At 34.0% G+C, this 15399-nt stretch overlaps 2 protein-coding genes across 2 annotated transcripts; both read right to left on the bottom strand.

Annotated features, from left to right (window-relative positions):
• Positions 1–411, bottom strand: LOC150078747 (histone H3.3 type 1-like). The gene has a single exon (XM_090383572.1). It carries the CDS (start codon positions 409–411, stop codon positions 1–3), a length of 411 nt encoding a protein of 136 aa, XP_090239698.1.
• A 7814-nt stretch (positions 412–8225) lies between these two features.
• Positions 8226–8636, bottom strand: LOC150078746 (histone H3.3 type 1-like). The gene has a single exon (XM_090383582.1). The coding sequence runs from the start codon at positions 8634–8636 to the stop codon at positions 8226–8228; it is 411 nt and encodes a 136-aa protein (XP_090239708.1).
• Positions 8637–15399: the final 6763 nt, after the last annotated feature.

Here is a 15399-nt window from a genome sequence, read left to right as displayed (position 1 = left end):
TTAAGCACGTTCTCCTCGAATCCGTCTAGCCAGATAAATATCTTTAGGCGTGATGGTTACCCTCTTGCCATGGATTGCACACAAGTTGGTGTCTTCGAACAGCCCCACTAAGTAAGCTTCGCTGGCTTCTTGTAGGGCATCGATGGCAGCACACTGGAAGCGAAGATCAGTTTTGTATTCCTGGGCAATCTCACGAACGAGGCGCTGAAATTGTACCTTTTTGATTAGAAGATCCGTTGATTTCTGGTAACGAAGAATTTCTCGAAGAGTAACGGTCCCTGGTAGGTGACGATGGGGTTTTTTCACTCCAGCTGTAGTAGGGGCACTATTGCGATCAGCGTTCGTCGCTATCTCCTTCCTTGGGGCCTTTCCTCCTGTGGATATACGTGCGGTTTGCTTAATACGAGCCATAGCGATGGAATAGTCCTGCAACTGCTGAAAACCAAGTGAACTGAAGATAGCAAATTCAGATCTATTTATACGCGATAAACAAGTGAACTCTTCCAAAGCCTGGTGGGAAGATTGATTGGTGATTGGCTAATAGTTCTGCAGTCCATTAACCAATCAACAGTCCAGTAAGTACTCTAGAACCAACGTTTTCCACGTGGCACCCTACACGTTTGAACGAGAGTTTTCGCAATACGTGTCATATTTGTTAAACATTACTCTCAATGGATTATATTTTTATACAATAGTTATATATTATTAAAAATATTTACAATTTTATACAATCCTATTATACCATAGGAATATATTTTTAATTCTGATAATAAAATTATTTATTTTATTCTGCAAGTTAAGAGGAAAACAAATTCTTTACTTCGAATTCTTTATTTGTTTTATTTTGTGGAGCAATTCATTTTATCATTTGAAATACTTTTTTTATCCGTTAAATCCGTATATCTCTGAATTATCCTAAAAATATATCCAATTCACACAGTAGCAATTGAAGTGCATCATAAACATAACGTTTCATCCTGTATTATTACTGTTATTAGAATTTATAAATTACCCAACCCGCTTTCATCCTCATATCGAGGACATTTCTTTTTACAATGAGTTTCACGGTATTTGATAATGTTTAAAAGAAGAATTTGAAATGCCCTTTGTGACAACGAGCCTACCAGTGGGTTTGAATGCAGCTACATTGTACAACTCTGTGTGCCTTCCTACTTTTTCAGATGATTGGAAAGGAATTCAATTTCCCCAACGCAATTTACGAAAGCAGTTCTTTTACCTGCTAAAGTGCCTTTGCAAGAAACATAATCCATGGGTATACCAGCGTTGCAAGGTATTCCTTTTACTAACGTTTAAAGAAATACATACAAAGCTCTAGTTATATTGGAAATTCTCTGTTCTGTATAAGGTGAGAGAAATAGGGGATGATGAACTTTTAGTCTCTCCATGGAAATGACACTTTCCATCTTCACCAGGAGATTTCCTCGGTGCCCATACACGAACTGAACATCTACTGCTTGCAACGTAATGAAAACCTGCGGATAAAACAGAAAACACTTCAAGTTCAAATACTACATGAAAAAATCTGAAATCCTGCAGAAGTTTGCTGAATGGGAGCGTGGAACCGTGACGTGTGTATGTAATTTTCCATAGAAACGATACAACTTTTTTGAACATAAAAATTGTCAGTGAGAGAAAAGAAACTGTGATCTCTTGAAAAAAAGAAAACAATTTTCCCCGATGCTCAGTTCGGTGTGTCTGATGAGCTTTCTATGCTCTGCAATCTCTCGTTTTGGAAATAAAATACATTGAAAAGGTTTGTCTTTGTTCGTTTCTATCTGTTCGGAGTCGAATTTAATTCTAATGTGGATTGTATGCATGTGCTTTTGTGAAAAACGCTGAATGTCATCGAACGAAATCATTAGACAACTGCTAGGAGATCTGATTGAGGTGTTTCAGCAAACTGAGTGATTAAGGGATTCTTTCTCTTGGTCAGACTGCGCGTTTGACATAAATATAACATAAGTTTGTCCTAAATTAAAACTGAGGAAGGATGATTGAACAACCGATGTGCGGAAGTTTGCCTACAGTCAACGGGTGGTTGACTGCACAGCAAACCCATCTGTTGTTGTGGAAATGGATATTTGGAATAAATGCAATTGAAGGAACGGATACGTGAAATGATTTTTTTTTTTTTTTTGCTGATGCTGTATAATCTTTCTTTCCAGAAATACTGATAAGATTGACGTCATCATTATTGCAAATGTTTTGAAGATTTATGGGAAAGTTTTCTTATTTCAAAATTCATAATTATAAATTCCACATACCTTTATTTATTATCATTCATTAAGAAAGATTTTATATAAAAATTCGCGTTTCATACCATTATGTTTAGCTACAGTGAGCATGTGATGATCGGGAGTTTGTACAGACTGGTTTTGACAAATATTTCATTCTTTCTCTCAAAATGTCATGTATGACATTTTTTGCAATGTATTTAATATATTGAGTGCACGGTTTCATCATTATAAACTAGTTTTTGGTTTCTTTGCAATTGAAATATTTTATTAACTATTAAGAAATATCAATGGTATGATCCAAGAGAGTAAGAATGAAAGAACGGATTAGAAAACAAATGTAGAAATGTTATTTAGGTAATCCCTTTATCACGAAATGGTGGCCCTGAAAAGGATCATTTTTGTTTTCATTTAAGCACGTTCTCTTCGAATGCTCTAGTTAGCTTCATATCTTTAGTCATGATGGTTACCCTCTTGCCATGGACTGCCCAGAAATTGGTGTCTTCGAACAATCCCACTAAGTAAGCTTCGCTGGCTTCTTGCAGAGCACCGATGGCAGCACTCTGGAAGCGAAGATCAGTTTTGTATTGCTGGGCAATCTTACGAACCAGCGGTTCAAATGGAACCTTTCTGATTAGAAGATCCGTTGACTCAAAAACAGTTTTGGTGATGTATAATATAACCATTATCCCATCTTAATATAACAGGTTTGTGCTATTTTAATGGTTGGGAAATACATTTGATAATGTATTATATTATACAACTATTATCCTTTAATTAAGATGAAGTATTTTAGTGTTTTTCCAAAATTACAAATAATTTCATTCTTTAAAGACAGTGTTGTTTGTTATAATCCTGTGTGACAAAATGAAAATGAAATCATTTTAAATGTACAGGAACATCGTCTTTCCTCAATATTTGTCATTTTAACAGAGAATGTCTCTTAAATTTTCAGCTGAGAATGAATTTTCTTTTCTTTCTAAATTGTGAATTATGCTAATTCACAATTCAGGCTTGATCCTTGCACGGTTGGAATGCTCAGGTGTTTTTTGGAAAAGACGAAGAAACTTAAGTGATAAACAATTCCCTGGAAGTTTTCAATTCTGGATTTTGGATACTCTCGAATCTAATGAGTACTTTTCGGAATTCTGTGGAATGATCAACGGATTCGCCGTCATACATGCTGAAGATACATTCACGGGTATCGCATACTTAAAAGAAAATTTGGAGCTGAAGAAGTCTTAAATTGTTTTGCCCGTATATGCGTTTCTGGCGTTTAAAGAAGAGTTTGCAGCAATAATGGGATCATTCGGTGACGAAGGATTGCCCCTATCTTTTTCACCGAAGGAATTGACTGAACTGCTAACAACACTACAAAACGAACATGGTACAAATAACCAAACTGAAGGTTGGAACCATACATTTACGAATTTGTGGGAATAAATGCATGCCCCAAGCACATGGGCGCTAAAAGTTAGAGTGAAACAAGAGCTTGCCTCCGGCAGAACAAAAATACAACAATTGGGAATGCCTGTGACCAAGAGAAAAGGAGTAATTTGGGAAAATTATAAGTCCGATTTAAACTCTTGTGGGAAAAATAGGTAAATAAAGGGAGAGACATACAATATTTCTTGTAAGCCATCTGTCGCCCAACCACTATAGATGTATTGTGAGGTTTGGATTTTGAGGTAATAATATTATGTTCGATGTTTGTGCACTGGATAAACTGTATGCATATCTTTAGTCATGATGGTTACCCTCTTGGCATGGATTGCACATAAGCTGGTGACCTCGAAGAACCGCACTAAGTAAGCTTCGCTGGCTTCTTGTAGGGCACCTATGGCAGCACTCTGGAAGCGAAGATCAGTTTTGTATTCCTTGGCTATCTCACGGAGACCCTGAAATGGAACCTTTCTGATTAGAAGGTCCGTTGACTTCTGGTAACGACGAATTTCTTGAAGGGCAACAGTCCCTGGCCTGTAACAATGGGGCTTCACTCCACCCACAAAAAGGGCACTCTTGCGAGCAGCTTTTGCGGCTATTTCCTTCCTCGGTGACTCTCCTACTGTAGATTTGCGAGCAGTTTGCTTAATTCAGCCATAGCAATAGAAACTCTCATAGAACTTATGGAAAGCAAGTGAATTGAGGATGGCAAAATGCAATGCTTTTATAGGCGGCGAAGAGTAAACTTCCTTCCAAACTTGGTGAATGCTGATTGCCTGCAGTCAGCTACTCTTATTGTAATATCTAATCTTCGTTTACAAGCTCTTAAAGTAGTCTAGAATGAGAGTTCTCAAAGTGACGTCATAATTGGCCTCGTCCAGGTTCCCAGACAGTTTATCCAGTGCATAATTAATCTTATTTTTATCAATCACAACATTCTCAACTTATGGAGTTACTGTGTATGACAGAAAAATTATATTTTGAATTCTATTACAATAAAATTGTTATTATATTTATTCTGGGAATTTATTCATTTTTCTAAAAATTATTCTTTACATTATAACTTTCTTGCTGTAGAAAGTTATATTTAATGGGAAGATATAGAGATTTTCCTCGTGCTTAACGACTATAAACGTATTGGTCAACATATTTTTGGTGTTCATTTTACCTACCAGATTGCTTTTTTGATTAACAAAAGCCTGACTTTCAGGCGGGGTTTGCTAGAATTATTAAGAGAGCACACCTCTGAAGTCCCTAAGAGATTTCAATCTGAAATCCTTTCCTTTATATTCTTATTGATTGTAGGTAAGCAAACATCGATGTGATGCTTCAGAAGTAGGTAGTTCCTAATAATTTAATGAAATATTAGACAACTTTTAAAGGGACAAAGGATGCGGTTTTTTTGCTTAAAATTGTTATGTTAAAGAAAAAATCACAAACTGCTCATTCACTTCTCCAAAGTCTCTCGAATTTTGCTTTATTTTTCTCAGTTTCAATTAGCCGTCAATTAAATTTGCATTCTATGATATAATATTAATTTGCATAAATAGACTGTAGCAGCATGCATAGCAGCAGCACTGAATCAAGGCAGCTACTTTATATCGCGTCAGCAATGAAAAAATCCAAAACATTTCTACATCCCTTCTATAATTTTTCACATCCTCCAGTAAACAAAGGCGTTTTGAGACCGAAAACAGAAAGGGACGTCGGGGGAATGCTCTGTTAATAATAACAGCCCAACTTCCTGAAATTCAGAAAGAGAAAAGTAAACGAATCCCTAAAATTAGCACCATTTTCTTAATTCCAAAGGGATCAAATTTTGGGCGAACGTTTGGCAGAGGGAAACGTGCATAAAACTGTTGAGGAATTTGATGAATGTAGAGCAGCTGTATTTGAAATGACGAAGCAAAAACCTATATAAGATGATTGGTAAGATTTCTAACTTTAAGAGCAAATATCATTGAGAATTTTGTCTTACATCGCACCAAGTTTATGTTTCTGAAACACCAAAAGAAATCGCACCATCCTCTCTTGTGCCAATTGAGAAAAAAGGAAGACCGTAGCAACAACGACTTAGGCAGCAATATATTGGTAGTCTTTCTATCCTGCCGAAATACAGCCACTGAGGATGTTGGTTTGTTCATTCGTGATATTCTGAATGAACAGGTTCAATCCACTGTTTTCCAATAAACATTACCACACTTCATGATGATAATTCTCCAATACACTCAGCTAGTTGTGTCAAATCTTGGTTTGCGAATGATAAAATTGGAGCTAAGCGTTTCCCATGATCTTCCAGTAACAATTGGATCCGTATTAATTTGCTTGTCGTGTTCATTTGAGGGGTTGGTGCACTTTTTCTATTGAAAAAAATACCTGTGCTATAATTATGAACAGAAAATGCCCGTGAAATGTTTATTCAGAAAACTAACCTTTGTGTCATTTATAAGGGATGGACAACTACATTTTGGTTTATTTCCTTTGCTGACGCGATATGAACTCGTTCCTTGACTCATTTTCTACGATTAACATATTTAACACGAAAACAAATTCTTTCTTTGTTTTCTTTTGTCCAGAAATTCATTTTATCTTTTAGAATACTTGTTTTATCCTTTAAATCCGTATTTCTATGAATTATCCTAGAAATATATCCAATGCACACAGTAGCAATTGGAGTGCATCAGAAATATAACGTTTCATCCTGTATTACCTCTGTTATTAGAATTTATAAATTACTCAACCCACTTTCATCCTCATATCGAAGACATTTCTTTTTACAATGAGTTTGAAGGTATTTGATAATGTTTCAACAAACATGTGTAAAAAAGAAGAATTTGATATGCCCTTCGTGACAACGAGCATACATTTTGGTTTTAAAGTAGCTACATCGTGCGTACCCCTCTGTGTGTCTTTCTACTTTTTTAGATGGTTAGAAAGTAATTTAGTTTCCACCATGGAATTTACGAAAACAGTTGTTTTACATGAAGTCTGCCTTTGAAAAATACATGAGTATATCAGCGTTGCAAGTTAGCTTATGTACTAATGTTTCCAGAAACACATACAAAGCTCTAGCTATGGTGAAACGTGTCTGATCCATATATGGTGAAAGAAATAAAGGATGATGAACTTTTAGTCTCTCCATGAAAATGACACTTTCCACCTTCACCAGGAGATTTCCTCGGTGACCATCTACTGCTTGCAACATAATGAAACCCTACGGATAAAACGGAAAACAATTCAAGTTAAAATTTTTACATTCGATGAACTTTTCACATTTTTTGGTAAACTTGGAGAATATAATTACAAAAATTTTCAAATTTCCACATGGGTACCAACTTTCTTTGTTCATTGAGAACATTAATCTTCACACACATTTTCATACTCAAAGAGAACTTCTCTTTTCCATTTTAACATGAAATTATCTGAAATTTTGCCGACGTTTGCTGAATCGGAGCGTGGAACCATGACATGTGTATGTAATTCTCTATGGAAACGATGCAACGTTTCTGAACATAAAAACTGTCAGTGAGGGAAAAGAAACTGTCATCTTTTGAAAAAAAGAAAACAATTTTCCGCGATACTCAGTTCGGTGTGTCCGATGAACTTGCCATTCTGTTCACTCTCTCATATTGGGAATAAAATACATTGAAAAGTTTATCTTTTTTCGTTTCTATCTTTTCGTAGTGGAGTTTAATTTTAATGTGCATTGTATGCATGTGTTTTTGTGAAAAACGCTTAATATCACCTAACTAAATCATTAGACAACTGCTAGGAGATCTGGTTGAAGTGTTTCAGCAAACTCAATGATTATGGGATTCTTTCTCTTGGTCAGACTGTCCGGTTGACCTAAAAATAACAAGTTTGTCATAAATTCAAACTGAGGAAGGATGGTTGCACAATCGAGGTGTGGAAGTTTGCCTATAGTCAACGGCTGGTTGACTGCAGGGAAAACCCAGCTGTTATTCTGTAAATGGATAATTGGAATAAATGCAATGGAGGGAACGGGTAGTTGAAACTGATGCTGTATGATTTTTCTTTGCAGTAATATTAATAAGATTGACGTCATCAATATTTTAAAGATTTTGAAGATTTATGGGAAAGGTTTCTTATATCGAAATCCATAATTATAACTTCCACATTCTTTTATTTATTAACACTCATTAAGAAATATTTTGTATAAAAATTTGCGTTTTATACCATCATGTTTAATTGTACTTACCCTGAGATGATCGCGAGTTTATACATACTGGTTTCGAATATTTTTGTCAAATATTTCATTCTCATTCTCAAAATATCCTATTTAACAATTTTTGTAATCTATTAATATATATTCACTGCGTGGTTTCTTCTTAAAAAACTACTTTTTGCCTGTTTTGCAATTGAAATATGTTATTAAATATTAAGAAATATCAAAGAGAGTAAGAATAAAAGAACCGATTAGAATATAAATATTATATAGAAACGTACGTTCAGATAATCCCTTGATCAGAATATGGTGGCCCTGAAAAGGGCCATTTTTTTCTTGGTTTAAGCACGTTCTCCTCGAATCCGTCTAGCCAGATGAATATCTTTAGGCGTGATGGTTACCCTCTTGCCATGGATTGCACACAAGTTGGTGTCTTCGAACAACCCCACTAAGTAAGCTTCGCTGGCTTCTTGTAGGGCATCGATGGCAGCACACTGAAAGCGAAGATCAGGTTTGTATTGCTGGGCAATTTCACAAACGAGGCGCTGAAATTGAACCTTTTTAATTAGAAGATCCGTTGATTTCTGGTAACGAAGAATTTCTAGAAGAGTAACGGGCCCTGGTCGGTAACGATGGGGTTTCTTCACTCCATCTGTAGTAGGGGCACTCTTGCCAGCAGCTTTCGTCGCTATCTCCTTCCTTGGCGCCTTTCCTCCTGTGGACATACGTGCGGTTTGCTTAGTACGAGCCATAACGATGTAACAGTCCTGGAACTTCTAAAACCAAAGTGAATTGAAGGTAGCAAATTCAGATCTATTTATAAGCGATAAACAAGTCAACTCTTCCAAAGCTTGATGGGAAGATTAAACGCCGTGAGTGCTGATTGGTCAATACTAGTGTAGCCAGTCGGGACTCCAGGGAGTACCGCATGACATCATACAAGCTTGTTCCACATTATGTAAACTGGATTATATGTTTGTGACAGTATTCTAAAAGGAGAGGTTTCATGTGATATTTTTTAAACATTGGATAATTATCCTCTATGACCATAACATTATATTTTTTTTTCTGAAAATAAATAGTTTTTATTTTATTCTGAAAAATTATTTTGTTTTGCAAGTTACCTGATTTTTATGTTCATTTTATCTTCTAAATTTTGGGAAGATATATGTGACATGAACATGCAAATATTTTGCCCGTGGTTAACTGAATACTATACGTATCAATCTGTGCGTTCATTTTGAGGTTTATTTTTTGTTTGACTGAAAAAAAGCCTGAATTTCTGTATATTTTATAATGCCAATTTGAAGTGCGCCTTACATCCAGTATTAGCATCTTATGAAACACGTTTCATCCGATATGGATTATAAATTTAAAAACGGTTTTCGTCATATATCATATAACCATTATCCCACCTTAATGTAACAGGTTTGTGTTATTTTAATGATTGGATGATACATTTGATAATGCATTATATTATACAACCATTATCCTTTAATTAAGATGAATTATTTACTATTCTTCAAAAATTAGAAATATTCTCATTCGTTAAAAATAGTTTTTGATAATCCTGCAAGACGAATTGAAAAAGAAATCATTTTAAGTCTACAGGAACATCGTCATTCCTCAATATATGTCGTTTTAAGAGAGAATATCTCTTAAATTTTTAGCTAAGAATAAATTTTTTTCTTTCTAAATTGAGAATTACGCTAATTAATATTGATATTACTAGTTGAAAATTTTTGATAATTTTAATTTCAGGGTGTACTATTTTTAAATATAATTTTTTTAATGAAATAGAAGTTCATTCAAAGAAAATAAATCGAAAAAATAAATAAATTAGTAATAATGGAATTTGGTGTTTAATTATAAAAAGACGTGCACGTTTAAGGAATCCCTGTATTGTGAATTGTGGCCCTAAAAAGGGCCGTTTTTTGAATGCAAGTATGTTCGTTGCGTTTAAACATGATCTCCAGGAATACGCCTCGCCAGCTGGATATCTTCAAGCTTGATCCTTGCACGAGTGGAATGCTCCGAAGATTTCTGGAAAAGACGACGGAACTTCAAAACTCTGAGTAAGTGATAAACAATTCCCTGGAAAGTTTCAATACGGGATTTCGGATACTGTCGAATTAGCCGAAGTGCAGCAGCACTTGCTCTGTAACGTTGAGAAGCAGGTTTTAGAGCAGATGTGGCTAGCTGTTTTTTGGGCCTTCCTTCTGGAACGATTCCTCCTTTAGGTTTAATACAGGTGCGTTTAATAGGAGCCATGATGACTTCAATACAGCAGAAATTCTGAAAAAGAAATGAAGGTGGACTGTTCTCTGTGAATTTATAAGAAAGCCACTCTAAAATGATTTCGAAATCTTGGGCTTGCTGATTTCCATTCTAAATTTTAAGCCAATCATTGAATCTGTCTTATTTCATGACGACATATGGGATTCGTACTCTGATTCGGATTAATGCATTAAAGTCTGGAAAGAAATATAGCCAGAAAATATTGATTACTGGGTTAGAGTCTATTCTAAATAGTCTCCAACTAAAATGAAATTGATCCTTAAGATATGGAGAAAGAAACAATCAAAAATTCCTTATTTTAAAATTCAAGAAAAAATACTCTCAACAGAAAACGGTGTATATACGTGCACCTGGATAGAGTAGTTTGATAATTCTTTTAGAAATTTTGAGTAAGTTAAAAAGGATCTATAATAACCAGATATAAATATGTCATTGAGTTCAATGCTATTCATACAATTTATAATCAGCCGTTCGGAATTCTGTTTGGTTTTCATCCGGTTTAGAGTGATCAAAGCTCAGATACAGAATTTAATAATAGTATTGAAGAATCTGAATTAATCTTTATCGCCCTCCAGCGAAGAAAACAACTTAAGCGGACTCAATTTTTGATATTATATTTTCTGGTGATTAAAGTAACCGGTAAAGCTCACTTATCGGAACTGGAGTTATGTATTCTGAATTGTTGAAGAAAGACTTCATTTTAAATCAAAGAAGGTTCAATTGAAATTATTTAAATAGATCCTTGTCTTTTTCCATAATATCCAAAGTCTATTCATTACTTTCAAGCTCTCCCATTTATTAACCTGTCAGCAGTTATATGAAAATTAATCTGGGACTTTTGAAAATTTCCTCTTTTCCCTAAATTTATAATTGCCAAAGGTCATTTCAACCTCTTTGTGCACGTGCTTCTAAAAACATTATGAAATACGTTCAAGGGTTTATATGACGTCTTCAAATATGAGGAAGGAAGGGATTTGGGTAAGTTATGAATTCTAATAACAGCTGCAATAATGTACACAATGTTGACTTCCTGATACACCTTAATTGCTTATGTTTAAAGCAAATGATATTTCTGTGATAAATTCATAGAAATACAGTTTTAAAAAAATTATTTTCGAGAAGAAGATGAAGTCAGTAACATGAGAAATTAAGTGGATGCATTGGTAAAATGATCGAAAGAGAGCAGGAAAGGTAAATAACTGAAAGTAAAATTTAAAATTATTTTTGGTACTGTTGTTTAATTCTCTTGTGAAATTGGTTTGACAGTTTATAACTATTGTCATCAACCGGACCATTAAAATAGGACCGAGAGAAGTTGATGCGATTTCGAATATCAGTTGCTGTAGAATTTTCATGGACCGATTGAAACAAAACTATAAAGTTACTTCAAGAAAGATAACCAATTTGTTGTCTAAGAGAAAGTGATTTAGCAGATGAAAAAGAATTCGGGAAACTGCAGAAGAATTTGTTAGACAAATTAATGAATTCCTTTCAAAGAAATGTTTCAAATATTGATCAAAGGACTGAAGGAAGATAGAAAACAAAATTTATGTTTACTTCGAGGAAAGAGAAAGCAAATCTGAATCCCAGAAAAAAAATATTCGACTATTTTCCCCAATAAAAACTGTACATAACCACTTGGTGTAACGAACGTTCAAGAAAAGGTTACTTATCAAACAGAGTATTTAATCCAATGAGGTGACCGGGAATAAGTTTCACCTCCAGTGGAGTAAAATTCCCATTCAGCAAAAATATAAATTTTTATTTTGACATTGCAACGTTGCATGAAGATCAGCATTGGAGGCCCGAATGAGTTATTGAAAAATGATGGAATTATGTGATTGATACGCATGCAACGAGAAACCAAAGACGAATAAGACCATTCTAATATTTAAATGTCGGAAGTTAAACTGTAATTATTGTCAGGAATGTGGTTTTTCTGAACTGAGTAAATATTAAATAATAAATATTAAATAAAAATATTTCCTATTTTGTTTTCTCATTATCTCTTTGTGTAGTATTCATAAATATACAGAGTTGTTTGTAACATATCCATGTGTTGTAAATATTAAATAATAATGCACATCCATCTAAATTTTCAGTGGAACGTCCCTTATAAAGTTATAAAATTTAGGGGTAAGGCAAAAGAAAACAAAAGCACGAAATTGAGAATAAGATTTTTAAAAAGAAGATACAGCTGCGATTATTAATAACAAATTTAAGATTTTCGAAATAGATAATATTGCTTACCACGGGGAAAAACTTGCGCTGCTGTTCAACAAGAAATATCTGCTTTTTCTTCAATAAAAGCTTTAAACACTTCACCTGAAAAAATATACAATTCAGTGACATATCGATTAAGGGATAGAGACGGTTAATTCCAAATGGAATAACAGTCATAATATATTCTAAATTGATGCATATTATTAATATTAAAAGGCAAGAAATGACTTCTGTTTTTATTCTTTATTCTCCCCAATATATTTTATATTGCCAAAGTCATCCCCCTTTGATTTCGGGGGGGAATTCAAGACAAAACTAAAGCCCCAAAGAAATTGGCCGAATATTTAGTTGAAAATGATATTGCGAAAGAAAAAGCACTTTTCTACCTTGCACGTTTGAAAGAAAGATTAAATAATTGCATATGCAGAAGTAATTAGTAATTTGTTTTCTTTACTATAAAATAGTAAAGTTAAAACGTGGGGCCTTTTTCGTTTTATTACATAAAAAAAGGGATATTTCTTCCGCGGATATTTTTTCCGTTTACTGGCAAATCTACTCCGAAGATAATGGAGAAAATTAAGAAAAACATTCCCAGACGCAAACTTCCTCGGCTAAAATCATATGGGCACGTATTAACTCTCTTTCACCAAACTGGGCATTATCATAATCATCACATTTTTACTGTTTGAAAAAGTAAATTTTCCCTTAAATATAGTAGAAACTGGTTCAAGGAAGCAAGTTTATATCGCGTCAGCAATGAAAAAATCCAAATCATTTCTACATCCCTTGTATAAATTTTCACATCCTTCAGTAAAGAAAGGCGTTTTGAGACCGAAAACACAAAGGGACTTCGGAGGAATACTCTGTTAATAATAATAGCCCAACTTCCTAAAATTCAGAATGAAAAAAGTAAACCAACCCCTAAAATGAGCACCATTTGTTTAATTCCAAAGGGATGAAATTTTGGGCAAACGTTTGGCAGAGGGAAAGGTGCCTAAAACTGTTGATTTATTTGAAGAATCTACAGCAGCTGTATTTGAAATGACGAAGCAAAAACCTATATAAGATGATTGGAAAGATTTCTTACTTTAAGAGCAAATATCATTCAGAATGTTGTCTTATATCGCATAAAGTTTATGTTCCACAAATACAAAAAGAAATCGCATCATGCTCTCTGGTGCCAATTGAGAAAAAAAGGAAGACCATAGCAACAACGGTTTAGGCAGCAATATATTGGTAGGTTTTCTATTCTACCATCATGTCGTACGGGCGAAAGACAGTCTCTGAGGATGTTGGTTTGTTCATTCTTGATATTCTGAATGAACAGGTTCAACCCATTGTTTACCAATAAACAATACCACACTTGATGATGATATTCTCCAATACACTCAGCTCGATCTGTCAAGTCTTGGTTTGCGAATGATAAAATTGGAGCTAAACGTTTCCCACGATCTCCCAGTGGGTAAAGATTGGATCCATATTAATCTGCATGTCGTGTTCATTTGAAGGGATGAGTTTGCTTTTTTGATAGACAAAAATGTCTTGGTTATAATTATGAACAGAAAATGGCCGTGAAATGTTTATTCAGAAAACTAACTTTTCTGTTATTCACTGAAGGATTGGTAAATTTTAGAAGAGATGGACAACTATATTTTGGTTTTTTTTCCTTTGCTGACGCTATATGAACTAGTTCCTCGACCCATTTTCTACTATTAACATATTTAAGAGGAAAACAAATTCTCTACTTCGAATTCTTTATTTGTTTTCTTTTGTCGAGAAATTCATTTTATTCTTTAAATACTTCTTTTATCCTTTACATCGGTATTGGTTAGAATTATCCAAAAAATATATCCAATTCACACAGTCGAAATTGGAGTGCATCAGAAACATAACGTTTCATCCTGTATTACTTCTGTAATTAGAAAATATAAATTACCCAACCCACATTCATCCTCATATCGAGGACATTTCTTTTTACAATGAGTTTCAAGGTATTTGATAATGTTTTAACAAAAATGTGTAAAAAAGAAGAATCTGAAATGCCCTTTGTGACAACGAGCATATACTTTGGTTTTAAAGTAGCTACATCGTACACCTCTGTGTGCCTTTCTACTTTTTTAGATGATTAGAAAGTAATTTACTTTCCACCATGCAATTTACGAAAACAGTTCTTTTACATGCAGACTGCCTTTGCAAAATACAGGGAATACATGGGTATACCAGCGTTGCAAGATAGCTCATGTACTAATGTTTCCACAAACACATATAAAAAGCTCTAGCTAGGGTGAAATTTCTCTGTTCCATATAAATATAACATAATTTTGTCATAAATTGGAACTGAGGAAGGATGGTTACACAACCGATGTGTGGAAGTTTGCCTACAGTCAATGGGTTGTTGACTGCAGAGAAAACCCAGCTGTTGTTCTGTAAATGGATAATTGGAATAAATGCAATGGAGGGAACGGATAGTTGAAATGTTTTTCTTTTTTTGCTGATGCATATAATCTTTCTTTCCAGTAATACTAATAAGATTGACGTTATCAATATTTTAAAGGTTTTGAAGATTTATGGGAAAGGTTTCTTGTATCGAAATCCATAATTATAACTTCCACATACTTTTATTTATTATCACTCATTAAGAAATATTTTGTATAAAATTTGCGTTTTTTATGTTTAATTATAGTAAGCATGTGAAGATCGCGAGTTTATACAAAATGGTTTCGACAATTTTTGTCAAATATTTCATTCTCATTTTCTAAATGTCCTATTTAACAATTTTTTATATCTATTTAATATATTCACTGCGTGCGTTCTTCTTAAAAAAACTACTTTTTGTCTGTTTTGCAATTGAAATATGTTATTAAATTTTAAGAAATATCAAAGAGAGTAGGAATAAAAGAACCGATTAAAATATAAATGTTAAATAGAAACGTACGTTCAGATAATCCCTTTATCAGAATATGGTGGCCCTGAAAAGGGCCATTTTTTCTTCGT

Source organism: Mastigoproctus giganteus, chromosome 10 (genome assembly GCF_048544385.1).
Source record: "Mastigoproctus giganteus isolate SK-2022 chromosome 10, ASM4854438v1, whole genome shotgun sequence".
NCBI classification, from domain to species: domain Eukaryota; kingdom Metazoa; phylum Arthropoda; class Arachnida; order Uropygi; family Thelyphonidae; genus Mastigoproctus; species Mastigoproctus giganteus.
This window is presented reverse-complemented; position numbering and strand designations above follow the sequence as displayed.